This window comes from Pelodiscus sinensis, chromosome 1 (assembly GCF_052426305.1).
Source record: "Pelodiscus sinensis isolate ZL-2025 chromosome 1, ASM5242630v1, whole genome shotgun sequence".
Lineage (NCBI taxonomy): Eukaryota > Metazoa > Chordata > Testudines > Trionychidae > Pelodiscus > Pelodiscus sinensis.
Window position 1 is genome coordinate 290,108,918 of NC_143052.1, and position 27,918 is coordinate 290,136,835.

At 43.1% G+C, this 27,918-nt stretch overlaps 1 protein-coding gene across 3 annotated transcripts in view; it reads right to left on the reverse strand.

Annotated features, from left to right (window-relative positions):
- Positions 1-20,260: 20,260 nt before the first annotated feature.
- EPSTI1 (epithelial stromal interaction 1) overlaps positions 20,261-27,918 on the reverse strand; it is a 69,754-nt gene continuing 62,096 nt past the window's right edge. For 2 of the 3 annotated variants that reach the window (XM_075918961.2, XM_006124393.5), the window contains 2 exons: positions 22,879-22,919; positions 20,261-20,836 (listed from right to left, as the gene is read on the reverse strand). In XM_075918961.2, the coding sequence (XP_075775076.2) occupies positions 22,899-22,919 (21 nt within the window). In that variant the 3' untranslated portion in view covers positions 20,261-20,836; positions 22,879-22,898. The remainder of the gene's footprint in view (positions 20,837-22,878; positions 22,920-27,918) is intronic. The other variant, XM_014574196.4, reaches the window with a different exon arrangement.

Here is a 27,918-nt window from a genome sequence, read left to right on the forward strand (position 1 = left end):
CGTTCTCCTCCACACCGATCGGCTTTCCCCCATCTCTTAGTTTATGCACTATATGGTTAAACTGAAGAGGATAGAGCTAATACAAGAGCTACGTCTACACTGCAGGCTTCTTGCACAAGAACTGTTTTGCGGAAGAGTTCTTGTGCAAAGGGTCTTCCACAAGAGCGTGTCCACACTGCCATGTGCTTTTGCACAAGAGACATGCTTTTGTGCAAGAGCTCCATGGAAGTGTGGACTCTCTCTTGCACAAGAAAGCTCTGATGGCCATTTTAGCCATGGAGGTTTTTTTGTGCAAGAAATTCATGTTGCTTGTCTACACTGCCTTCTTGTGAAAGAGCTTTTGCGCAAGAGGGCTTATTCCTCGTGGGGAGAGGAATAACTCTTCCGGAAGAAGCCCTGTTTTCCGACGCTGCCCTATAGATGCTCTGCAGTGCAGTGTAGATGCTCTGCAAGTTTTTGCACAAGAACAGCTGTTCTTGCACAAAAAGCCTGCAGTGTAGACATAGCCTAAAAGTTTAAATTAAATTAAAGGGGAACCAGCTATCCCTCACACACACAAACACACACACACACCCCTTCACTCATTCACACACGTTCATTCCTGCCGTAAGGCACTCACATACTTACACAGGCACATGGGTTGCAGAAGGCACCAAGGCATGTTGATTCTGGAGGGTCTGTCTGTTGCTCATGGCTGGGGAGCTGGTCAGAAAAGAAAGAGAACTTCTGGCTGTAGAAAGAGGAGTTTCTCAGAAAAAGAGCTTCTGCCACATGGTCTCTCCTTTTATTGCCTCTGTACAACTCCTGTGACTCATCCACATTCATCACCAGAGAGCATGCCCAGACTTCCCTTGATCCAGCAGTGTCTCCATGATTGGTCTGATGACTCAATACCTGGCTCCACATGCTCAGCCTTGCAGTTTCTAATCCAAACACACAATAGTCTCCATTCACACACACACACACACACACACACACACACACACACACACACACACATTCATATCTCACGGGAGAATGCAGCTTAAAGCAAGTTACAAGCAGAGTGGATGAAAGTTACAAAAAGTTACAAGGTTTTACAAAGATTACAATGAGTTGCAGAGTTTAAAAGGCATTTGCAACTGAAACAATTATAAGGCATCAAAGAATCATTTACAGATCATCAGTAATGAAGTGATTTAGAAGACAACGGCCCCAGCCATGGCCCTGGCCCCTCCCCCCTGTAGTCAATAAGAGGTTTTTGTCAGTCTCGTGTTGGTAGGACCTTACAGTTTAGTGTATTTCCAGAAATTCCATGTGTACAATCAAGTAATAGCTTGGGCGGAGGCTTTATGCAACAATATGTATCTATTTCTATAGCTATACACTCACACATATTGAAATCAAAAGAGAAGTTAATGAGAAAATATAAATTATACATTAAAAATGTAGGTGACTAATAAGAAGCCCAAGGGATCAATGAATTATCAATGCTCAATAGGCAAGAAGAAGGTATTTTGAACATATTAGGAACAAAGAAGAACCCTATCTCAGATATAAGTTCATTGCTAGATGTAGACAGTAAAATCATAAATAGGGATGCAGAAAAGTATTCAGTGCTATTTCAAATCTATATTTGGAAGGAAAGAGGATATAGTCACACCCCATGTGATGTGGATGCAACAGAAAGTTTATCAGCCATAACGAAGGAGTATGTGAAGCAGCAGCACTGCTAAATTTAAACACTTTCAAATCAGACCTACAGAGTCTGAAAGGAATGACCTGAAGAGCTCTCAGAACAAATAATTCATTTGGACAAATCTTGGAAAATTCCAAATGACTGAGGACTGTCAATGAAATTCTAATATTTAAGTTGCAAAAAGGATGACCCAGAGAAGTGACTCATTAAGCTTTATATCAGTCCCAGTAAAATAATGAAATGGTTAATCTGAGATTCTATAGACAAAATTTTAGAGCCTAAAAATATAATGAAGTCAGAAAACATGATTTCTGAAAAATGGGGGCAGCAGGAGCAGAGGGGGGCAATTTGGGACAAGATTATAGGCCTGATTGATAAAGGCAACTGCACTGACATACTTGAATTTCTCCACTAATTTTGACTAGTATCACATAACTAGCCAATAGCCTGTCATAAAACGGGATTTACGGGTCTCTCCTCCACGTCCTATTCCCTTTCTATCTCACACTTCTCTCCTGAGCCTCCGGTCTCTCAATCCGTCTCTCTCTCTCTCTCTTTATCTCCCCCCTCCTCCTACTGCCTTCCCCCCTCTCTCTCTCTCTCTCTTTCTTTTCTTCCTCTCCTGCCTCTCACTCTCTCTTTCTCCTCTTTTCCTCTCTCCCTCCTGCCTCTCACTCTCTCTTTCTCCTCTTTTCCTCTCTCCCTCCTGCCTCTCATTCTCTCTTTCTCTTCCTCTTCTCCTTCTCATGCACAGAGAGCACGGAGCCCAAATGGCCGCTTGCGCCACTTGCTCCCGTGAGGCAGCCCAGCTGAGTGGTGCAGAAGTTAGCCAAGCAACACTGCGGGAGGCGAAGGGGGGCGGACGGTAACGTTCATGGCTGGGGGCAGGGCCTGGAGCCGCTGTCATGCTGCAAGTCACCGCCCCACCCCCCCCCTTCTCTCCACATGCTGCATGGGGAGCGCGGGGCCCAAAAGGCCACTTGTACCGCTTGCTCCCCCGCGGCGGCCCGGCTGAGCAGCGCAGAAGTCAGCTGAGAGCCACGGCGGGAGGCGAAGGACGTGACTCAGGCAACAGCACCGCCCAGAGGCAACAGCCAGCATTTCAGTATTACAGAGTCACAGATATTGAGCTACTATATATATATGATATCTTGATTTTTTTAAACACACTAGATGGACTAAAAGTTGGCTGACAGATATCAAAATTATTTAATGGGAAGATGTCAGTGAGTGGAGGCAGAACCAGCAAAGTCCCTCAGGGATCAATCCTTGGCTATGGATAACTAGGAAGTTATTTTGAAATAAATTATTTTGAAATAATTCCTGAAATAACTATTTTGAAATAAGCTTATTCCTCTTCACAAGCAGGAGTTATTATTTTGAAATGATGAGCCTTTCATTTCGAAATAATGGAATTGGTAATGTGGACACTCATCTTGCTATTTCAAAATAAGGGGATTTATTTCAAAATAACTCCCCAGTGTAGACATGCTCCTTAAGAATATGAGAATGGCCATAGTGGTCTGACCAAAGATCCATTTAGTTCAGAATCCTGTCTTACAATAGTGGCCAATGCCAGGTGCCCCAGAGCAAATGAACAGAACAAGTAAACATCAAGTGAGCCATTTCCTGTCATCCACTTCCAGCTTCTGGAAAACAAAGGCTAGGGACATCATCCTTGCCCATCCTGACTAATAGCATTGATAGATAAGTTCCTGGAGGAAAGGTCTATTTCCTTTTTCAATCCTGTTATAATATTAAGCTTCACAACATTCTCTATCAAAGAGTTCCACAAGTTGACTGTACATAGTGTGAAAAAATATTTCCTTTTGTTTTAAACTTACATCCTATTAATTTCATTGGATAATCCCTAGTTCTTGAGTCATGAAAACAAGAAAATAACACTTCCTTATCTACTTTCTCCACGCCAGTCATGATTATATAGACATCTATCGTCTCCCACCTTAGTCATCTTTTGTCCAAGCTGGAAAGTCCCAGTCTTATTAATATCTCTTCACATGGCAGCTGTTGAATACTCCTAATAATTTTGTTGCTTTTTTCAGAACTTTTCCTTTGAAATATATTTTTTTTAGTTCAGGCGACCACATCTGCATACAATATTCAAGATATGGGAGTATCATGGATTTATACTGAGTCAATACGATATTTTCTGTGCCTTTCTTAATGATTCACTACATTGTTTACTTTTTTGACTGTCACTGCACACTGAAAACATCCACTTAATGAACTATCCACAGTGACTGCGGGATCTCTCTCTTGAGTGGTAACAGCTCATTTAGATCCCATTATTTTATAAGTATAGTTGGGATAATGTTTTGCAGTATGCTTTACTTTGCATTTATCCATGTAGAATTTCATCTGAAATTCTTTTGAAATTCTTCGCAATCTGCTTAGAACATAGCTATAGTTTTGTATCTCATGAAAATTTTGACACATCACTGTTTACCCCTTTTTCCAGATCATTTGTGAATATGTTGACTAGGATCTCTCTCAGCGTAGATCCCTATGGGACACCACTATTTATCTCCATTCTAAAAAGTGGCCATTCATTCCTACCCTTTGTTTCCTATCATTTAACCAATTATCAATGCACGAGAGGACCTTCCCTCTTATCCCATGTCAGCTTACTTTGCTTAAGAGCCTTTGGTGAGGGACCTTATCAATGACTTTCTGGAAATCTAAGTACACTATATCCACTGGATCCCTCTTGTCCACAGCTTGTTGACCACCTCAAAGAATTCTAATATATTGGAGACAAATGATTTCCCTTTACAAAACCATAACAATGTTTCCCCAACAAATTATGTTCATCTGACAACAAATTATGTTCGTCTGACAATTCTGTCCTTTACTATAGTTTCAACCAATTGGCACAGTACAGAACTTAGACTTACCAGCCTGCAAGTGCCAGAATCACCTCTAGAGCCCTTGTTAAAGATTGGTGTCACCTTAGCTGCTCTCCTGTCATTTGGTACATAGCTGGATTAAATGATAAACTATAAACCACAATTAGTAGTTCTGCAATTTCACATTTGAGTTCCTTCAGAACTCTTGGATGAAAGTCATCAGGTCCTGGAGTCTTACTATTATTTAATTTATCAATTTGTTAAAAACAAACAAACAAACTAACAAAAAGTCTCCAAGCCCATCCTCTCCCGCTCCTCTAATAACATGTCAGACTGGGATACTTCCTCAGATTTGTCACCGAAAAGGAGTGGCTCAGGTATTGGGAATCTCCCTCACATCCTCAGTCATTTAGGGTACGTCTACCCTGCATAGCTATTTCAGGATACCGTAGGTATCCCAAAATAACTACCCCATGTCTACACAAGCCGCCTGTTATTTTGAAATGTTTTTGAAATAATGGGCCTGCTATTTTTCCATCCTGCTTGAAATGGGATGGCTTGAAATAGAGTGTTATTTTGAAATTTGGTGCTGTGTAGATGCACCACATTTCAAAATAGATTCAAGATAAGATACGCAATTTGTATAGTGAAAATTGCGTATCTTATTTCAAGTTTAGGGTACTGTGTAGATGCATCCTTAGTTTCTCCTCAATTGGCTTATTGTCCTTGAGTGCTCCTTTAACATTTTGATTGTCCAGTCACTCCACTTGTCATTTAGCAGGCTTCTTGTATTTTGTTAGGCCCATGGCATTCAATTTTCATTTGGTAGAGATGAAGGAGTTAGTCATCTTGTGCTGTAATGGTGGTTCTTCGAGTTGTGTGTCCCCGTAGGTGTTCCACTCTGGGTGCTGGTGCATCCTCACGCTGGCGACCAGAAACTTTTCTACCAGTTTCCACCGCACCGTGCATGCGCCCTGGTGTCCCCTTGTGCCTCTGGAGGTGCATGCATGGCGCATCCCCTCTGTTCCTTCTCTACAGTGCTATTAGAGCATGGGGCTCCAAAGCAAGGGAAGGTGGGAGGGTAGTGAAGCACCCACGGGGGGGACATCTCAAAGAACCATCGTTACTGCACAAGGTGAGTAACTCCTTCTCCTTCGAGTGTTGTCCCCGTGGGTGCTCCACTGTGTGTGACTACACAGCAGTTGTTGGCCCGTGCAGGTGGGTTTGGAGCCCTGTATTTGTTACTGTGGACAGTACTGCGTATCCCACCGCCATGGATGATGCAATGGAAGAAGAAAGAGCATAGTGCTGTGCAAATGTACGGTCTGATGACCACGTGGCGGCATTACAAATGCCCTGGAGAGGGACGTTGCTGAGGAAGGCGGTAGTGGAAGACATCGCCCTGGTGGAATGCGCTCTGATGGTTCCAGGTAAGTCTTTATCATGGAGTGTATAGCATGTGTGGATACATAAGGAGATCTACTTCGAGATTCTCTGTGATGAGACTGCTTGTCCTTTGGAACATTCTGCATAGGACAGAAAAAGTCTAGGGGACGCTCACCAGGCCCTGGTGCGATCAGTGTAAAACGCAAGTGCTCTGCGAACGTCGAGGGTGTGCCATGCAGCATGCACAGGATCAGCATGTGGTTTAAGTAAAGGCAGGTAAGTATATGGGTTCGTTGATGTGGAAGGGGGAAGGTATTTCGGGGAGAAATTTCGGGTGGGGTTGAAGTGTAACTCTGTCCTTAGTGAACACCGTGTACGGGGGTTCAGCCATCAGTGCAGCGAGTTCACTCACTCTCCTACTGAAGGTTATTGCAACCAGAAAGGATACTTTCATCGATAGATGGGACCAGGAGCAAGTCGCTAGCGGCTCAAAGGGTGGTTTTTATCAAGATCTTGAGTATGTGATTCAGATCCCAGACTGGGGGGCAGACGGGTTGAAAGGTGTTCCGTAGGCCCTTAAGGAATCTCTTGGTTATGGGATTGGCAGGGAAGGAAGCACCTCCCTCAACACGATGGAAAGCTACTATGGCAGCTGCATGTACTCTGACCATACAGAGAGCAAGGCCTGATTGTTTAAGGTGTACAACAGAAGGAGGAGGGGTGCGGATTCTGGAGATGTCGGATGAGATCATTTGAACCGATGGAAGAATCTCTTCCATTTATATAGGTACGTTTTCCTGGTAGATTGTCTCCTGCTGTTAATTAGTATTTCCTTCACTCTTTCTGAACAGGTGTTTTTGGCATCCTGGAGCCATGAAGGAGCCAGGTGTGGAGGCGAAGTTTGTGTGGTTCTGGATGGAGGTTCTTCCCACAATTTTGGGATAGGAGGTTGCGCAGACGCGGTAAGGCGTATGGATCTGCGATAGTCATCCTGTGGAGATAAGGGTATCGTGTCTGCCTGGACCATGCTGGTGCGATCAGTATCACTCGAGCTTGGTCTGTTCTGATCTTGTTGAGGACATTGTGAAGACTAGGAAAGGGTAGGAAAGCATAGAGGAGAGGTGCGTCCCACCTGAATGAAAAGGCATCCCCCAAGGAGTGCTTTCCTAAGGCTGCCCTGGAGCAATAAAAGTGACACTTTCTGTTGTTCCTGGTGGCAAAGAGGTCTTCGCCTGGTTGGCCCCATTGGTGAAAAACTTGATTGAGTGCGTACTTGTCTATTTCCCATTCATGATGGTCGTGAAACCTGTGACTTAGTGCATCTGCCGTGACATTGAGCACCTCAGGAAGGTAAGAGGCCACCGGGGTAATCTGGTTCCAGGAACTAATTCCATAATTTGATCCCCACCCCATTGTGAGGAGGCTATCGTACACCTCCCAATTGATGTCAATTGATGAAGTACATGCACATGGTGTTGTGTGTCATTATAACGCTGGAGTTGCGGGCTATATAGGGTAGAATATGTTGGCATGCATACCGAACTGCTCACAGTTCTAGGAGGTTGATATGGAATGTTTGATCTGTATAGGACCATTTGCTTTGAGCGGTGATGGTTCCTAAATGGGCCCCCCAACTCATGAGTGATGAATCAGTCATCACTGTAAGTGTAGGGGAAGGTTGTTGGAATGGTACCCCCTCTAGCATATTTTGTGGCTTCATCCACCGTTGAAGGGAATTTAGAATCCATGGTGCAATGGTAACTAGTTTGGAGAGTGGGTCTCTGGATGGCATATAGGTTGTGCCTAGCCAAGACAGTAGGCTTCTGACATGGAGCCTCGCAAACTTGACAACGTATATTGTAGAAGCCATGTGTCCGAGAAGTTTAAGGCATTTGCGAACTGTTGTGGTCAGTGCTGACTGTGACCCTGTGATAAGATTGCGCAGGGTATCGAACCTGTGTTCGGGTAGGGTAGCATTTGCCGTCATTGTGTCAATGAGAGCTCCTATAAACTCCAACCTCTGAATTGGGTGGAGCATGGACTTTGCATAGTTTATGTGAAACCCGAGGTTGAGCAGAAAGGTTGTAGTAGTATCGATCATGCTATTTGTTTCCTGAAAGGATGCCCCCTTTATCAGGCAGTTGTCTAAATATGGGAATATTACAACTCCCTGATGTCATAGTGAGGCCATTACAACCGCTAGAGTTTTGGAGAATACTCTGGGGGCTCTTGGGAGGCCAAAGGGGAGCACTCAATATTGGTAATGTTGGTGACCCACCATGAATTGTAAGAAACGTCTGTGTGTGGGATGAATTGTAATGTGGAAGTAAGAATCCTGGAGGTTGAGAGCTGAAAGCCAATTCCCTTGATCTAATGCGGGAATTATTGTTGCGAGAGTCACATTTTGAAATGGTGGTAAGCGATGTACTTGTTGAGTTTCCTCAAATCCAGTATAGGCCGTCATCCACTCTTTTTCTGTGTTAGGAAGTAAGTTGAGTAAAACCCTCGACCCTGAAACTCTACTAGTACCTGTTCTATGGCACCCAGGTGTAGGAGGTGCAACACCTCTTGCTGGAGGAGGGTCTCATGAGATGGGTCCCTGAAAAGTGATGGGAGAGGATGGTGGGTGGGAGGTGGAGGGGTAAAAGGGATGGCATAACCATGTTGGATAAGTTCTAAGACCCATTTGTCCGATGTTACTTGGTCTGTTGAAAAAAGGGGCGGAGGTGGTGACTGAATTGAGGATGGTTGGGGTGGTGTAATTGTTAGTGAGGTGGCTTCCTGGCCATCGACATATTTTTCAAATCTGATGTTTGGATGAAGATGGCTGGGTCAATGCGGAGCGCTGCTGTTCTTGGCGTTGGGGTCTGCGACGCTGGGGTCTTTGTTTTTGGTGGAAGTCGTACCTGGTCTTTGCCTGTACGGCTCCCTTTGTCTTTGGTAGGTGGTATACCTAGCCTTTTTGAATGGGGGAGTATAATACATTCCCAGGGTTCTAAGGGTGGTACGGGAGTCCTTCATGGAATGCAATACCTCGTTGGTTTTAGCAGCGAAGAGATTAATCTTGTCAAAGGGCAAGTCATCCACTTTCTGCTGCAGATCTCTTGGGATCCCAGATGCCTGGAACCGTGAAATCCTGCGCATCACGATGGCTGACACTGTTATGCGGGCTGCAGTGTCTGCTATGTTCATTGTGGACTGTAGAGCAGTGCGAGAAACAGTGAGGCCCTCCTGCATGGTGCTAAGAAGTGTCGCTCTTTCGTGTTCTGGTAAATGTTGTACCAGGTCTTGCAGTTTTGAATAATTGGAATGGTCATAAGTCTGCAAGCATAGCAGTATAATTCGCTGCTCTGAGGAGCAAGGTGGCAAAGGAGTAAACCTTACAACCCATTATGTCCATTTTCTTGTAGTCTTTATCCTGCTGTGTGGGCCTGCCTAGCCTTATATTTGACAGAATCAACTACTAATGAATTTGGTGGGGGGTGGGTAAAGAGGAAGTCCATCCCTTTTGGTGCAATGAAATACTTGCAGTTGGCTCTCTTGTTTGTTAGAGTAATGGAAGCCGGAGTCTGCCAGATGTTATCCGCTGGGTCCATAATGGCTTCATCCATAGGGCATGCTATTCTAGAAGTGGCGGGAGGCTGTAATGTCCGTAGAAGGTGGTATTGTTTCTCTGGTACCTCTTGTAGGTCATGTTTTGGCATCAGAGCTACTCTTTTAAGAATCTTGAAATTTTTTGCAGTCATCACCCGATGGTGAGGTGTTGGCAATATCTGCCTCATCAGGTGAAGAAGAGGAGTTATGCACTGGAGACCTATCCTTGTCCTCTGACAGAGAGTCCTCTATGTCGGAATGGGCAGGAGTATTAGGTTCTGTCACTGAGGTAATTTGAGGAGAAGCCGGTGGAAGGAGCAGGATGGTGGCTCTTCCTAGGGCGTGAGACCCATTGCTGCCATTGTATGGCGGTGGTGGGTTAGTGCATTGTTGTGCATACCATGGAGGTGGAGGTGGTGGGTATGCATATGTCATCTGACCAGGTTGACAGGAAAGAGGTCTGTGAGCAGGGCTGGAGTGTTGTGAGAAGACCGTGAAGGGACTGACGATCTGTGTGAACGCACCGACTGTATGGAGGATCCTGGTGATATCGGTGCCATTGGTGTGTGGCTCCTCATGAGGGATTGATGTTGCATGAGCTCTTGAGACAGTGCCGAGGTATGAGATGTACTCAGTACCGATGGTGTAGTTGGTGCTGTCTGGTCTGGTGGAGGCATGTTGGTGCGGGGCTTCTTAGACACGGATGCCAGTGCTGAATGTGGATGGTGCCTCGATGCCGGTTGTTTTTGTTTCGGCTCTGAATGAGCCCTCTTCTGCGGTGCTGGAGTCTTGGACGGTGCTGTACCAGACGTGCAGGGCCTAACTGCGGTGCTGACCCTTGTGGTTGTCGGTGCTGAGGGTTGCGATCGGACTGGAGACAGACCTGCTTTTGAGGTAGTCCGGTTGGAAGGGGCAGAGGGATGAGTTTTATCCATACCCTTCGGCTGGGAAACTGGTTTTGGGCCCGCTGGAGAGTCCTCTGATGACGGTTGGAGAGACTTCTCGTAGAGCAGAGTCTTCTACAGCCTGTTGGCTTGATTGCGGCATGCTCTGGCCATCAATTTTGAACAATGGGGGCACTTGTGTCTGATGTGTCTCCCCCAGGCACTTTATGCACTTTGAATATCCGTCCAAAATGGGCATAGCATTGCACGAATCGCAGGAAAACTTTTTTTTTTGGGTGTTGGGGCAGGGATAGGGATGAGAAAACTTGGAACTTGAGGTAACTGATTAGAAATAACAGGTGTTTTGTTGGTAGGTTGCTTGGAGAAAGAGAGGCTCCATCTGCTGCCAAGGCCGGTAGAGAAGGAACTGAGGGGCCACGCTGAGTGCATGCCTAACGGACACCAACGGCACAAGGGGGCAACACGGCGCGTGCATGACGCGGTGGAAACTGCTAGAAAAGTCTCCAGTCGCTGGCGCAAGGATGCACCAGCACCCAGAGTGGAGCACCCCTGGGGACACTACTCGAAGGAGAACTAGACAACATATTTTTTACTTATAAGGTTTGCAGCTAACACAAAGATTGATAGCAAATAATGAAGACAGGCTGCTGTGACAAAGGGTTCTAAATCACTTGATTAAATTGTCACAATGCAACCAATTGTGTTTTAATGCAGCTATATGCAAGGTAGTGCACCTACAAAAAAAGAATGCAGGCTACACCTACAGAATGGGAGCTCTGTCTTGCAAGGTAATGTCTCTGAAAAGGAGTTTGAGGTAGTTGCAGATAATCCCCTCATCCTGAGCTCTAAGCAATACTTTGGGTAAAAGGACTAATGTGATCCTTGGACAAAGATAAAAGGGGAAACCTAAGATAATTTTCAGACATACTTATGAAAACAAGTGAGGGAGGGCTTCTCAAACTTGCAGACAACAGCATAACAAGAGTCTTTGGCTGAATTTAAAGTTAGCTGAATTCAACTCTGAAGTAAGACACACATTCCTAGCTGTTCGGCTAATTAAACATTGCTACAGCTTACCGACTGAGGTGGCTTTCAGGGCTGACTGAAGGGTTCAGGGAACCGCATGGTGCTCTCCAGGCAGCACTGATGTCTGGCTGCTCCAGCTCTCCCCCATTTTTCTGAAGCCCCACCCCTTCTGGGGACACAGAGCCACCCCCCACAGATTGCCCATGGCCTGGCAAGTCTGTCAGCCCTCAACATGCTTTAAAACAAGATGAGATCTATTTCTAAAAGACACGCTTTAATACATTTTCTGGGGAAAAAGTCCTATGGCCTGGCTATACAGGACATGAGATTAGGTGGTCCCTTATGGCTATAGGATTTGTATTTTTAAATCTACATGCCCAACAGCTTATACCCAAGAGCATTAAAATAATATATTAAGGGGCTTTCTGGACCACTGATCTAACAAATCTTGGAAACACTGGGAAGTCCCAAATGATTGGAATACATACCTAGGCTTATCGGGTAGCTGACTAATCGACTACTCTTTTACATCCCTATTTGTGACATTCTAATTTAAAAAAAAATCACACAAAATAGGTAAACAAATTAAAACTAACTAGATAGAGCTCAAAAACAAACAAACAAACAAACCTCCAAACAAAAAACAAACTACACACACCTGTTATGGAGAATCATTCTCCAATTTGGGCATTTCTAGTAGGATTACATAGGGACCTGTTCTTGGTCCCAAACAAATCTCAATAGCTTTAATGATTTGGAAGAAAAGAATATATTGCTAATAAACTTTGCAGATCACAGAAAACTAAGTATTAAATACAGGCAGTCCTCGGGTTACGTACAAGATAGGGACTGTAGGTTTGTTCTTAAGTTGAATCTGTATGTAAGTCGGAACTGGTGTCCAGATTCAGCCGCTGCTGAAACTGACCGCCAGTTCTGACTTACATACAGATTCAACTTAAGAACCCCAAGTCAGCTGCTGCTGAAACTGATCAGCCGCTGATTCCAGGAAGCCCGGGGCAGAGCAACTGTGCCTCGGGCTTCCTGTAGTCAGCGCTGGTCAGTTTCAGCAGCGGCTGACTTGGGGACGCCTGGTGCAGAGCAGCTGGGGTGCTGCTGGGTTGCTCCAGTAGCACCGCTCCTCAGCACTACTGGACCAGCCCAGCAGCACCCCAGCTGCTCTGCCCCAGGCGTCCTGATTCAGCCGCTGCTGAAACTGACCAGCAGCGGCAGAATCAGGACGCATGGGGCAGAGCAGCTGGGGTGCTGCTGGGTTGGTCCAGTAGTGCCCAGAGCGGCGCTGCAGGACCAATCGGCAGCGCCCCAGCTGCTCTGCCCCAGGGTCCACAACAAAAGCCTGGTCTGCTGGGGGTGGCACACTAGCTGCGCCCCCCCCAGCAGACCAGGGACACGGGGAGCAAAGCCGCAGTGGCGGGGTGCCACGCCTCTGAGGCTTTGCTCTGGCGAGGGACCCGCCGCCGCTACGGCTTTGCTCCCGGTGCCCCTGGTCTGCTGGGGACCGTCTCCAGCAGACCAGGGGCATCGCGAGGAAACCCGCCGCGGCTGCGGCTTTGCTCCCGGTGCCCCTGGTCTGCTGGAGACGGTCCCCAGCAGACCGGGGGCACCAGGAGCAGCTTTTCTCGCCCCGGAGGTCGAGGTGGCGGACCGCTGCCTGCGAGCTCCGGGGCGAGAAAGCCCCGTTCGTAAGTGCGGATCCGACATAAGTCGGATCCACGTAAGTCGGGGACTGCCTGTAAAGATTGATCATATAAGTGATCTGAATTACACAGTACTCTGGGCTCACAAATCAAGTATCTAGTAATAAAATATAAGTCACACATATAGGATAGGAGACTATTTTGGAAAGCAGTGAATCAAAGTGACTTGGGTCATGATGGATATAATGATGTGGTGAATAAAAAAGCTAATCTGATTCTTGATGTGTATAAGATATGTATTGGGTGCTATGAATAAAGAAACGTATTACCATGCTGTAGGTCATCAGGTAGACCATTACAGGAATTCTGTGTACAGTTCTGGAGACTACACTTTAAAGAGGGCATTGACAAATTGGACAGAGTTCACAAGAGATCTAGGAGAATGATTCAAGAGCCCACATAAATCTGTTAGTCTTTAAGATGTCACAGGTCTGCTAGTTGTAATGCTCTCATGAAAGACTAGGTGTTGTCATACTTGGACCTTGTTGAGCTTGCATAGATTGTCATCAGTTTGTCTAGAAGTGCAGTGTTTGTTCATTGTGTTAGCCAGTTAAAGAATGTGGAGGAACAGATTTCCATTTTCATAAAGTGACTCATTTTGGTCATTAGCAGCACTCAATTTCCTGATATTACTTCAAATGGTAGTATTTCTAGAATGCTCAAAATACATATACTCAGAGTAGGAGATTTTCCTGTATCAGTCACCTTCAATAGAGGGTCACCATATAGCTACATTTTGACATTCAAAGACTACATGAGACAGGTTTACATTGGAGCATTTACTCCAACATTTGGAGCATCACCTACATTTATTATGTAGGGTAAAGTCCAGCTTCATGAAATCACACAGGGGTCCAATAATATCTAGACATAAAAACAGAGACCTGAATGTTCTGCATCTATTGAGCCAAATATTATTGCACCTGTTGGAGGAAATGGAGATGTTTAGGTCCTTCTCCCATTTTTCTTCAAGGGAATGGTCAGGATTTCATCCATTTGTATGCATTACTCACAACATGTTTTTTTTAGTCTACATGGAACGTTATTTATGGCATGCCAGCAATCCTCGAGTTCTTTTATATCCTAAAATGAAAGCTTATTGTAGAAAGAACCTTGCCCTGTTGGTAGCTGGTATTTATCACAGAGATGTGAAGGAGGCTCTAGTTGTTCATTTAATAATCTCTTATAAATTCAATGGCAATTAATCAGAACTATGCAGTATAAACATTCAAATTAACATCAAGTTGACTACACTGTGAAAAAGAAATACTGCGTAGTTGATCATTTTTATTTACCACCTTATCTTTAAAACTTTAAGGTTCACACAGGGAGAGGTGACATTCTGTACACCTCTCATATACCAGTGGGGAGGAGGGGGAACTGACCAACTCAATCCTCTTCCCCTCTTTGCCTGGCTCGGCTCGTGGGATGGACCCACCTCTCCCAGTCTCTGGCACAGTGACTTCCCAAGGCAACATGGGGAAGGGCACACAGGATCACATCCTTTCTTCCCCACCCCGATTTCTGCTAGAATATGGCCGCCAGCAGCCTTTTGGCCCTGTACAGCAGGGAAGAGACAGGAGCTGCTTCTAGCAAGAGGCGAGGTGGAAGGAGGGAGAGAGGTGACCTGGCTCTTGTCTTTGCAGAGCTCATCCCTCCCTGCTCTCCTAGTGTCAGACAGCAAATGATACCTCCAATCTGCTGCCGGCCCCTGCCATAACCTAGTGGCCTCCTGTCCCCTAGCTACAGCATTGGCAGAAACTGGTTAAACCCTATGGATGCACTGTGCACTAGGGCTCAGGAAGTCTGACTGAAGGGGTTTCAGCAGCTACAGAGCCTGGCCAAAGAGGTGACTTGGCAGGAGAAGGGGCCTAGGGAACAGAGCAGTCCCATGCTGCTTGGGGACAGACCCAGAACCGTGGGGTGGGGGAAGGCAAAGAGGGTGCTAAGTCCCTGCCCTGTAGGCTGTGGAGCCTGCAGGACTGGTGAGGGAAAAGTCTGGAAATCACTTTTCCCCACCACTCCCACCTCTCCAGAGCTTATCTGATGCCAACCCCACATGCTGCATCTTCACCCCACCACCAGCCTTGCACAGCCACCCTTGTAATCAGCCACTGGACCCACCTCACTTACCACTGGTGGGCAGGAGAGACAAGCAGGGATTTGGATAGAAGCAGAACCCATCAATACTGACAGGAGGGGAAACAAAAAAAAAGGACAATTTTCCTGTTTAAAAAAAAATGGGACACATACAAGAGGACTTAATACAGGATTATCCATTTAAAATAAAAAAAATCTGGTCACTCTAAGGGTGCATTAGTAGGAACATTGCCAGCAGACCTAGGGAAGTAATTATTTCCCTTTATTTGGCACTGGTGAAGCCACATCTGAAGTACAGCATTCAGTTCTAGGGCCCCCATTACAGAAAGGATGGGTGTATTGGAGAAAGCCAAGAGAAAGGCAACAAAAAAGCATAAAAATGATTAGGGGGCTGAAGCACATGACACAGAGAGGCTGAGGGATCTGATCTTATGTAGTCTAGAGAAAAGAAGAGCAAGGGGGGATTTGATAGCAGCCTTCAACTACCTGAAGGGGGGGTTCCCAAAGAGGATGGAGAGGAGCAGTTCTCAGTGGTGATATATGACAGGAAGAGCAGTGGTTTTGAGTTGCAGGGGGGGGGGGGCTAGAGGGAGAGAAGGAAGTTCTAAGTTGGATATTAAAAAAAAAATACTATTTCCCTAGTAGCGTAGTGAAGCACTGGAATGGGTTACCTAGCGAGGTGGTGGAATCTCTATCCCTAGAAGTTTAAGTCCAGGCTTGACAAAGGCTTGGCTGGGATAATGTAGTTAGGATTGGTCCTGCTTTTAGAAGCAGTTGGACTCAATGACTTGAAGATTTTATGAGTCAAAGAATTTAAACTGGGGATTATTCCAGATTGGCATGGAAGGTGAGTTGGTAAGAGCTGAAAAGGCAAGAGACTTGATTTTCTTGAAGAACACTCCAAGAGGAGATAAATATTGTATTTGGCCTTAAATATGCAAACATAAAGCCTTCTGAGTATAGTTCCGTCCAATGCAGTGGCACATGGACCACTTAGAGAAAGAAAAGGTTGTAGAGCAAATTCAAATCTGTAAAACAGATGGCTTTTAGCTCAAGCAGTAGAGGCTCATGCACTAAGCTCCAGAGATCACAGGTTCAATTTTGACTATTGGCATCACAGAGGCAATAATTTTTTTAAAAAAATGGAAATTCAGAGAGGTTACGTTAATTATTTTTTCCTTACTCTCCATCAACACTGGATCTTGGAAAAGTTTTCAGGATAAAACCATTATTAGAAATGGTAAGGGAAAAGCTAGATTATATAAATGTAAATCAGATAAGAAATCATGGACAAATTGAGGGGAGGGGATTAAGTATTTTATAGGATATCTAGTGCCTTCATATGCCATAAGAATTGTGTAACTTGTTCTTGTGAAAGTTGAAGCAGAAAATTAAAGAAATTAAGCTAATCTTTGTCCTAAATGAGTTTGTAATAGCTTCTACCTCTCTCAATGAATATATTGGCAGTGACTGGCATTTCTTCCTGTCTTTTGTCAATTGTCTGAGTCTGACATCTGTGTTTGCAGATACACTCTTTGATAAATCCGAGCATATCCTGATTCCTAAAAAGGTTCTCATCTCTTTGCATGAATGAAAGGAGAATGATTGCAATTGAGATGGGTGCATACCATGAAAAATATCCATCCCTTGGAAACTTATTACAGTTCATCCAAAAATCCCAATACTTCTCTGCAGATAGTGTGGAAGTGAAAAGAATTCTTGAGAGCGAGTAGATCATCATCTACATATAGACCAATTTTGTATTCTCTCTCAACTGGCAGATATATGCTGCTAGAGGTTTCATGGTTATATCAAACAGAGGTGACCGAAGGTATCCTTCATGCTTTCCTATGTTCTGGCAAATAGTGTGATCTTCTCTACATCACAGTTAAATTGAGGAAAGGGATTATTTGAGAATATCACTCCAGATCAGAAATCTAGGTCCAAATCCTAATTCTCAGGATTGCTTGTAGGTATGGGTCATTCCATTCAGTTCTAGGCCTTTCTGGCATCTAACAGTAGGACAGCAAGTTAGGGCATCAGGGATGCGTGTCTGACAGATTAAATGAATAATTTGAGGTACTGTCTGCCACTAGTCTACTGTAAATAAAACCCACTGGGTCAATAGGAATGATTGATAGAGCAGTGCTGTTTAGGGGCACGTCTACACAGCAGAGCTAAAGCTGAAATAAGCTATGCAACTTGAGCTACATCAATTATGTAGCTTAAATTGAAATAGCTTATTTTGGCTTTTGGTGCGGTCCACACAGCAGGAAGCCTGAATTAGAGCCCACTTCCTCCAACTTCCCTTACTCCTCTTAAATGAGAGCTAAGGAATTGGAGTCAGAAGTAATCTAGCTCGATGTTATTTTGACATCATAGGGCTGGAAGAGACCTCAGGAGGTCAGAGTCCAGCCCCCTGCACAAAGCAGGACCAACTCCAACTAAATCATCCCAGCCAGGGCTGTGTCAAGCGGACACACAAACCATTAGGGATGGAGATTCCACCACCTCCCTAGGTGAGACACATTCCAGTGTTTCACCACCCTCCTAGTGAAATATTTTTCCTAATATCCAACCTAGACCTCCCCCACTGTAACTTAAGACCATTGCTCCTTGTTCTGCCATCAGTCACTACTGAGAACAGCCTCTCCCCAGCCTCTTTGGAATCTCCCTTCAGGAAGCTGCTATCAAATCTCCCTTCACTCTTCTCTTCTGCAGACTAAAGCCCAAATCCCTCAGCTTCTCCTCATTGGTCACGTGCTCCAGTCCCCTAATCATTTTGGTTGCCTTTGGCTGGACCCTCTCCAATGCATCCACATCCTTTCTATAGTAGGAGACCCAGAATTGGATGCCTTACTAGTGCCAAATTAAGGGGAATAATAACTTCAACATCTGCTGGTAATACTCCTCCTAATGCACCCTAATATGCCATTAGCCTTCTTGGCTACAAGGGCACACTGTTGACTCATATCCAGCTTCTCATCCACTATAATCACCAGGTCCTTTTCTGCTGAACTGCTACCTAGCCAGTTGGTCCCCAGCCTGTAACAATGCTTGGGATTCTTCTGTCCCAAGTGCAGGACTCTGCACTTGTCGAACCTCATCAGATTTCTTTTGGCCCAATCCTCTAATCAGTCTAGGTCACTCTGGTCCCTATTCTTGCACTCTAACAGATCTTCCTCTTCCCTAGTGTAATCCGCAAACTTGCTGAGGGTGCAATCCATCCCCTCATAAGAGGTCATTAATGAAGATGTTGAATAAAAATCTGCCCTAGAACCGATCCTTCGGGCATTCCACTTGAAACTGACATCGAGCCATTTAGCCCGACAACCTAGCCAGCTTTGTCCACTTTACAGTCCATTTATCCAATCCATACTTCCCTAACTTGCTGGCAAGAATATTATAGGAGACCATACCAAAAGCTTTGCTAAAGTCCAGGTATATCACAGCCACCGACTTTCCCATGTCCACACTGCCAATTACCTCATTATAGAAGCTAACCAGATTGGACAGGCACAACTTGCCCTTTGTGAAACCATGTTGAATATTCCTGATCACATTCCCCTCTTCCAAGTGCTTCAGAATGGATTCCTTGAGGATCCCCTCCATGATTTTTTTGGGGACTGAGGTAAGGATAACTGGTCTGTAGTTCCCTTGATTGTCATCCTTCCCTTTTTTAAAGATGGGCACTATATTTGCCTTTTTTCCCCCCCCGTGGCCTCTCGCAAACAAATTTTCCCCTGATGTTGAGCAGCATGAAAATACCTCCACCAGGATACATGGGTCAAACGTGCAGGAGTGTTTTCATGGATGGGAAAGCTGCCTCAAGATAATCGGTTTTTCATCAGCTCTCCCAATGCTTCTGTTTCAAACAAAGATTTTGAGTTTCTATATCTGGTGTTGTTGGCAACACTTATTTCCTAGGAAATAAGCAAGAGCTAGAGTATGCTAATCTATATCAAGATAAGAAAAAAAATCAATTTAAACAGGATGGATAGCACAAAAGATTTATATACACACACTAGTACTTGTTATAATAGTGGCAACTTGAAAGATGATTCTACAAAGACAACATGGCATTGGTGTAAGATGTTACATTGCAGCAAAGTCTGAGTCACATACAAGGGGCCCACACTATTGACACAAGGGGTTGCAGCACAATGGTGCATCTACGAAGAGACAGGCACACGGCATTTTTCCATACCTTGTATTTCTTCAGACAGACTCCTGTCAGAGTGTGCAGACATGGCTCTCCGATAATGCCACCACCACTGCTAGCTATATACCTGGGTACAGGGAGAGGACAGAGAACAGCCCTTTGGAAACAAGATCCAGTCTGGCACTGCAGTACAAGCTCAGTAAGAAGCTGCAGCTGAGATTGCAGCAAAATCACTTTGGAGAATTCTTGCTCTCCCAGGCAGGTAGCATGGCCAGAGGTTGACTGGGAAAGTACCCAGGGAGAAGATGGAATCCCCCTCCTTGCCAGGCAACATGTCCTGGGGAAGGAACAGGAAGAGTTTGGCTGGTTCCAGACCCGGAGTGGAAACAAGTCATGTGTGTATGTATGGATGGATGGGAGGACGGGTAGGGAAGAGGAGGGTGTCACATTCCCTCCCACAAGCTGATGCCAACTTTAGGTTCCTCCCTACTAGTCACTCATGGCTCAAGGAGAAGAGGGGTTTGGGTGAGGAGATTGACAGCCTCTAACCTCCCATGGAATATCAGTTTTACATTAGACAGATTGTGCTGCGGACTTTGTGGAATACACAAGCACATAGCTCCTTACCTAAATAGTGACACGGCAACAGGTCAGTGCAATCAGAAAGAGAAAGAGAAAAAAAGAAAGTTAGAAGCTACTGAAACCATCTAACAGGCCATTTTTTTCCTTTACTCAAGTTAAGAGAAAATTGAAGCAGAATAGGCACAGTGAAAAGTCAGTATATTATAGCACAGAAAACGCCCTATACATTTAAAAAACCCACAAACTATTTTTCAAAGTTTTATTATCATACATTTCATACTCATTTAAAAACATTTCAAAAGTAAAACATTAAGTTTAGGGTGCACAGTAGTATTTTCCATTTTTTTTCCATGAAACAGCAGATAAATAAATAAAAATGGACAGCATGTTCCTCTCCCTTCCCCCACTACAAGCCTCTGAAAGATGACAGATTTTTGGCTAGATATATTAAGACAAATCAGGTCATTCCTGACTATTCCATAGTTATGGAAGCTACAAGTATGTTTGTTGCATGAGACCCTGCTACAATTACATCCTGCAAAACAAGTTTAAAAAATAAAAATCACGAAACATTTCATTGTCATTAAAAGATTAAATACAGTTTTGGCAATCAATAGCCTCAAATATGCATGAATGACGATAGAGAGAAAGCGGTCAGTGAAGATTGCTCACTAAAGTGGATATGAAGTTGATATCAGGGTTTAAAAAAAAAAAAAATCAGTGAGGCTCAGCAAAATAACATTCTGAAGCAGCAGCATCCTTGGAGCTTTTTCCAAGGTCAGTTGGTCCAAGCCAGATAAAGTACATATTCCTTTAACATCCTATAAGAAAACAGAATTCAGAGTTATCCTATGCAGCAAAATACACACAAAACCCAAGAAGAGTCATGCAGCTACAAGGTTGAGCCAACCAGAAAATGTTCCCTTTTCCTCTGACCGGTTTTGTTCTGTGATTTATAAGGATTTCATTTTCTGTTCTTATAAATTGTACTCACAAAATGTTCTAATTATTTGCAGACACACTAATAGCTCTTCGAACAATATATTAATGTAGCAGTCTGGAATGTGCTCTCATAGCCATGGTAAAGTAAGGCTTACAAGAGAACTGCTCAGGACATATCAGATATTGTGGGGTCTGGAAAAAAATTAGTGAGTTATAATTAAGTAGTCTCAGCTCATATAGCTACTTTTAAAACTAAAGGAGTGTGCTCTGAAAAGTGAATGTAAAATGGAACTTCCATAGATGTACCATTTACTACTGAATCTGCCTACTTCAACTAAAGTGAGGTTTTACTGAAATTGCTCCTTTGAGCCACTGCAGAGCCAATACAGCAGAGGAAGCCCATTTTATACTGTCTGATGTATTAGTGATAGAACTGGAGAGAACGGGAGATGTAGCAAAGATGAACCACAAAAACCACACCCCACCAAACACCCAGGTTGACTTCACATTCCATATTATGCTTGTCGATCTGGCACTTAGCTTGCTTGCACCTCCAACTCCCACCCGACACTATGTGTAAACTGAGCAGACTTGATATGGAATTAAAAAGATAATCAATATAGAGCATTTAGGTATTTTTATAGCTTCATTCTTCAGAATACAACCATGTTAAAAAAATCCCAAAGACAACTGTCTAAATTAATGAAAAATATATAGAGAACAACCACTGAGGGGTGGGGTGGAAGATTGTATCCCATGGGAGGAGGAAAGAGTAATGAAATGGAATACCACAAAAAGTAATATCACAGAATGTAAAACAAAAAACAAGTTTTTTAATCTCTCCACACACATTCTTGCATTTGGAAGAGGATATTCAGAGCCATCTTTCGAAGCCAGAGCGATCAAAAACATCCCTAGTATGTATCAGATAGCTTAGACCTCATTTTAAGATTCCATGAATCCTAGTTCTGCAAAGCTTTCATGGGGACTGAATTAGCAGGGAGGAAGAAAAATCTTTTCCTTTCTGAAATACGATAGTTTATTTCTATGTTGTATCCTTCAAACAGTATCACACAGAGCAATACAATAGAGACTAACGCTTGCAGATTTAAGGATTTACAGAGTGGAGTGTGGTAATATGTACAGGAAGGAAGAAAAAGCAACAGACCAAAATAAGAAAAAAAAGAAATGTAGAAGCAATGAAGAAGAAAGTTTAGAAAATGTCACTTGAACACAAAGGGCCTCATTCCCACAGCACCTACACCTGTTTTAGGACAGTGAACTCCACTGATTTCAATCATGTCCCTTTTAAATTTGCACTGGTGTATTTGAGAAGATAAGGGCAAAAACTTTTCTGAAAAATTTACCCATTCTTCCATTTATGGTACCCCACCATCCATATTTTCAACAATCTAGCCCAGCCAACATCCGTGACTAACAGGAGATTGGTTTTCTGAAGTCAGAACTTATCCATATTAGTTAATGGTGTAGTTGCACTGATGTAGCTACACTGATGCTTGTGTAGATTTGACGTGTCAGATTAAACTCTTCCTTGCAGCTTACCGTGGGTCAAAATATTACATAAAAGCACACAGATGCAAATATTGCAGTCAGTTGCAGCCAGCTGGTCTCTCACACCACAGTGGAGCTGAATGGATCAGATCCGTTACAAGTGTACAAATCCACTAAGTGAATGAGACATGACTATAGCTCAGTTCAGAATTGTGTGTGAATTTTATCGATAGACAGAAAGATTTATATTATTAACTGTGTAGACCAAAGTAGACAAGCATGTTTACATGCTTAATTATCTCGTGGTGACATTTAATTACAAATGCTAATAATCTAGATTTGAGTTTAAAATACTGTTAACCGATATCTGCATAATACTTTTTAAAACAATATAATTTATTATTCTTACCTTGTGTTTGTATTCTTCTTTTACTCAAAATACCTTGACTGCTAGACAAGAAAGTACCTGTGTTAATACAGTACAAATTCATATGCACAGAAATACTTACCAAAAAGAGTATTAATAAATATACAATTAGGGAAAGAATTTCAAAGATACATAGGGAATGAGTCATAAAATTACAGTAAAAATATTAAGCAAATATTGATTCCTTTTAATATGAGTAAATTCATCTTACTGTTCATGTGGTAAAACATTTTCTGCATGGGTCAACAACCCTTGCAATTCATAGAATCTAATCAACATAGGCATTGTTGTGAATGTTTCTTGAGATATGTAGAACACTAGCTGCTGTACTTCAAGAGAGGTTTTTTTTCCTGGATGTGATGTGGACACAGCTGGGGCCAAATCATGCAAAGATTCCTACGCCTTAACGGACCACTGACAAATGCATAGTTGGAAAACAGCCTGGATCACTCACGTGTAAATGTTGTTAAAACAGGTATTGAATTTATAAAAATGTGTTTAATGCTTAGACTTTATAAGACGCCTGTAAAATGTTGCAGGTCATAATCTCATTTATAACAGATGTACTCTGTCTTAGAGTTATATTGAATGTTTCCATTGTAATACCCTAAATATGGAACTCAAACAGGAAAGAAATATGGTCCAATGTAAAATGCTGGCTTCTTACAGAAGGTGTTAGATCCTGCCTACAAAAAGTTCTATTGCAACCAGATGAACCACTGTAAAAGCATAGGACAAAGATATTGCTAACTGTACATTTGCACACACACACACACACACACCCTGTGCATGAATTCATCCCGTCATCCTGAACTATGGGAAAAGTGAATAAAAATCCCTGATAAGAAGAAACTATCTCCATGCTGCAAAATTTCTTAGCATAAGCAAGGGAACCCCAAGCAACTTAGTCTAGGCTCATCCTAGTGGACACACAGAACTTGCATATTACAGCAGTTTCTTGTACCTTTTGGAATCTACTACTACAAATCATTAGTGTGTTTATGATGGAGTTATTTATAAGGCTAAAGCATTTATTTTTGTCAGTAATAAATCTGTAGTTATTAAATTGCCTACAAGTTTGTTCTTTCATGAAAGTGCAATTCACCTGTGGTAAATGACCAGTCCTTCTGGATTCAGAGTAACTGGAATATTACATGCATCTGATGAAGTGGGTCTTTGCCCATGAAAGCTTATGCTCCAATACATCTGGTTGGTGACTACGGTATAGACTAACAGTAGATCGCGAGCTACTGGTAGATCTCAGGGGCTCTAAGAGTAGCTCTTGAGCCCTCTGAACTGTGCGCCTGCGCAGTACATTTACATTTGATTTCCTCATTTGAGGACCAGCTACTCACCGAGCAACAACACAGGTGAGTAGCTGCGAGGAATGGTGGGAGCTGGGAGGGCTGAAACACCCCAGCAAGCTGACTGTGGCTTTCAGCAAGTGATGGACAGGAGAATAGAGAGGGCGGGGCTTCAAAGAAGGGGCAGAGCGGTAGATCTTCGTCTGTTCGGAGACTTAAAAAGTGATCTTGGGTGTAAAAAGGTTGGAGACCACTGGGGGTGCCACCGGACTCCTTGTTGCTTTTGCGGATCCAGACTAACACAGCTACCCCTCTGATACTGGAATATTATTGTGATTTTTGGTGTAAAGGAGAATCTACCACAAAGGAAGACTTGCTTGGATGGAAAGATAGATTGGCATACCCAAGGGAACTATTTTGACTCCATTTTAAAGGCAGCTGGAGTGCCTGAGGAGTTTACACTTAATGCTTGGTTGTTGAAATTTACATGTAGCACTCTCAATCTGTGAGCCCTGTTTAACAGTCTGCCCTGAAGTTGGCAGTAACGCCCTGGAGCCACTCCCGATAGCTTGACACAGGAGCCCTAACTTTTTCCTTTGAAAATAACATTCAACTAGAGAAGTTTCTTTACCTCATATCAGATCAGGAAGCACATATTTGAATATGCTATTTGATCAGCTCTTCAGAGGTAAAAGCATCATCATTAAACTCAGCTGCATCCAGTCAGGATGTTCTCAATAAGCTACCTACCCTATAGTGCTGTTTCTGCTGTAAAATAGTCTTTAACACCTATTTCTTTTGTAGTTCTAGCTGAATGATGAAAGAAATGGGTGTTAAAACATCAACAGGAACACAGCCTAATTAACTAAACTGTGCCTTACTAAATGAATACCAGCCAGGCAAAAGCATTAGCAGTAACCAATTTTTCTTCAACATAGTAATTTTCATACTGGATCAGACTAGTAATCCTGCCAGCCTAGTATCTCATCTCAACTCCTAATGATACAAAATCAAAATTGGTTTGTTTCCCCAACAAGTGATGAAACAATGGTGTTCATGAGTGTTACATATGTATAAACATGCTAGTGTAAAGGCAGCTTCCACGTGTGATCAATCTGTTCAGTATTGGACAACACTGCTTTGTCATGTGGCTGTTTACACTCCTTAGCCAGGACTACTACACTTTAGTATGCAACAATAAGCTTTATGGTATGTCGCATCCCTTGAAAAATTGGCAGGAGCAAATAGGATAAGATAGCTGTTGAATAAGACTCCGGAAGAATCACTCCCATACATCATCCTACAAAACTTCACTAATGTTATAGTCTCATTCATTTAGACACACTTGCTTTTCCAGTAGATTCTTGTTCGACATATTGGAGGAGTCTCATTGCACCTACAGTCCTTTGCCTTCTGTGGTTAAGCTTTCCCCTCCCAGGAAGTATGCATACTTTAACAGTGCATTACCAAACGGCGCAGTCAGCATTCAAAAAGCATTTCTCGTTCTTATGCATGATACACAGAATAATGGAGACTTAAAATGAGAGAATCTCTCAAGTTGCTTTTTAGGTCCCAAGTTTATTATGGCTCTGCAAAGTTTCAATATGGCAACTTACATTTTGCTAAAGAAAACTACACAGAATTCAGCAGTTTACTATGTGGCATTTCTCTATTAATGGAATAAAGGCCCCTAAAGGGCCCTGTATTTCCACACAAAATTAAGATCTATCAAGGGACTTGCAATGTATTCAATTGCTTGGCCTCTGTAAAACCCTCATATTAAAAAGTATGGATAAAAGTTTAGCATATAAAAATTTGAAGTTGTTCTTTTCATAAAGACAGAAGCAAACTGTATTTAGGTCAATTATTAGTGCCAATATAGTTGAGACAATCTGTACACAATTTACACCTTGGGTATTAATGCTTGTGAAATTATAAATCATACTGAGTTGACAGCTGCTGCTGTTTTCTAAAAAGAAAGGTTTATAATGGTTGCCAATGTATTAACAGGAGTCTTTCAAGATCTTCCCTTTGAGCCTGCAATGAATCCTACCTCCCAAGGGAGCATCAGCTTGCAGAGAGCAGTGGAGTATTAATTTGTTGGTTTTTTTAAATGGATCCACAACACTTGTTTTCCATAACCAAGAAGGGCGGTAAAAACATTTGGTAAATGAGCAGATAAAGTTGCATTTTACTGAAAAGATTTATATTCTGTGCATTTTTAAAAGAACAAGTATTTGGTTAGTATAACACTGTTCAATTTACATCATTTAAAGATCAGAAGAAGGATGAAGACCACCGCTGGGGGTCTCTTCAGATTTTTTTTTTTAAATCTAAAATCCCTGTTGCTTTATGGAATCTGATCTGTTCCAAAAGCAAAATATTTGCTCTACAGAATTATGTTCAGAATTACACTGCTGGCAGGTAACTGCATCCAAAGAAGGGATGAACTCTCAGATTAAGAAAGTCATCCCATCTGTCCCTTCAATTTGATGGCAGAATATCATGAAACACTGGAGAGCTCTCTCCTGGAGAAGTCACTGATGATTTTTGTCTATACTTAATATAAACCTATTTTTGAGTTCTAGAGATTTGTATAAACTGTGATTTGACCCAATTTGCTTCATGGCTTTGCCACCCTACACCACATTGAACTCAAATAAATACACCATGCAGATATAGGGGCCACCCTGGAATACAGACTATGTAACTCCATTCTCTTCAAAAAATGGATAGCAGAATCTAAACCCTTCAACAAAGCATTTACAGTCTCAGACCTTGATCCTGAAAAGATTTTTTCCATGTGTTTGACTTTAGGCACTATATGTAGCAATGCAACTGGCTTTAATGGGGCCTTGGAAAGAGACAATGAGTCCGTGCCTCTGTTCCCCTCATCTGCAAAGTGGAGATTGTAACACTTCCTCTTGCTGCCCTTTGTCAATCTTCTCTGTTCTGGCAGGATCAGCTGACTTGAGTGTTTCTAAACACAGCGGTGACACAGATAGTGTAAGGGCCACCCTCAATGAAACTGCACAGACTTCCATCCATGATTACCCTTACACTTATTCATAGTCCCATTGACATCAATAAGATTACTCTCACATGTAAAGGTTAAAACGTGTATACAAAAGTATCAATGAACACGTGTGCTGGAAATAGATCAGAAGATCAATCATCATGCTTACTCAGTTATTGTTTATCATTTAAGATAACATTGGTTTTCACTACATTTGCCAGTTCACTTAGCCCTATGGCTGTGTCTAGACTGGCCAGTTTTTCCAGAAAATCAGCTGCTTTTCCAGAAAAGCTTGCCAGTTGTCTACACTGGCCGCTTGAATTTCCGCAAAAGCACTGACTTCCTACTGTAAGAAATCAGTGCTTCTTGTGGAAATATTATACTGCTCCTGTTCAGGCAAAAGTCCCTTTTGCGCAAAAGGGCCAGTGTAGACAGCTCTGATTTGTTTTCCACAAAAAAGCCCCGATCGCAAAAATGGCGATCGGGGCTTTTTGCGGAAAAAGCATCCGTGCCAATCTAGATGCTCTTTTCCGCAAATGCTTTTAACAGAAAACTTTTCCGTTAAAAGCATTTGCGGAAAATCATGCCAATCTAGACGTAGCCTGTGTGTCTTTCTGCAATGTTTAATCCCTTTGCAGGTTTTCCTTTTTGGAAGATTATCGTTTTAGCAATTGTATTTGCCCTTAAAGGCAATTTCCGCTG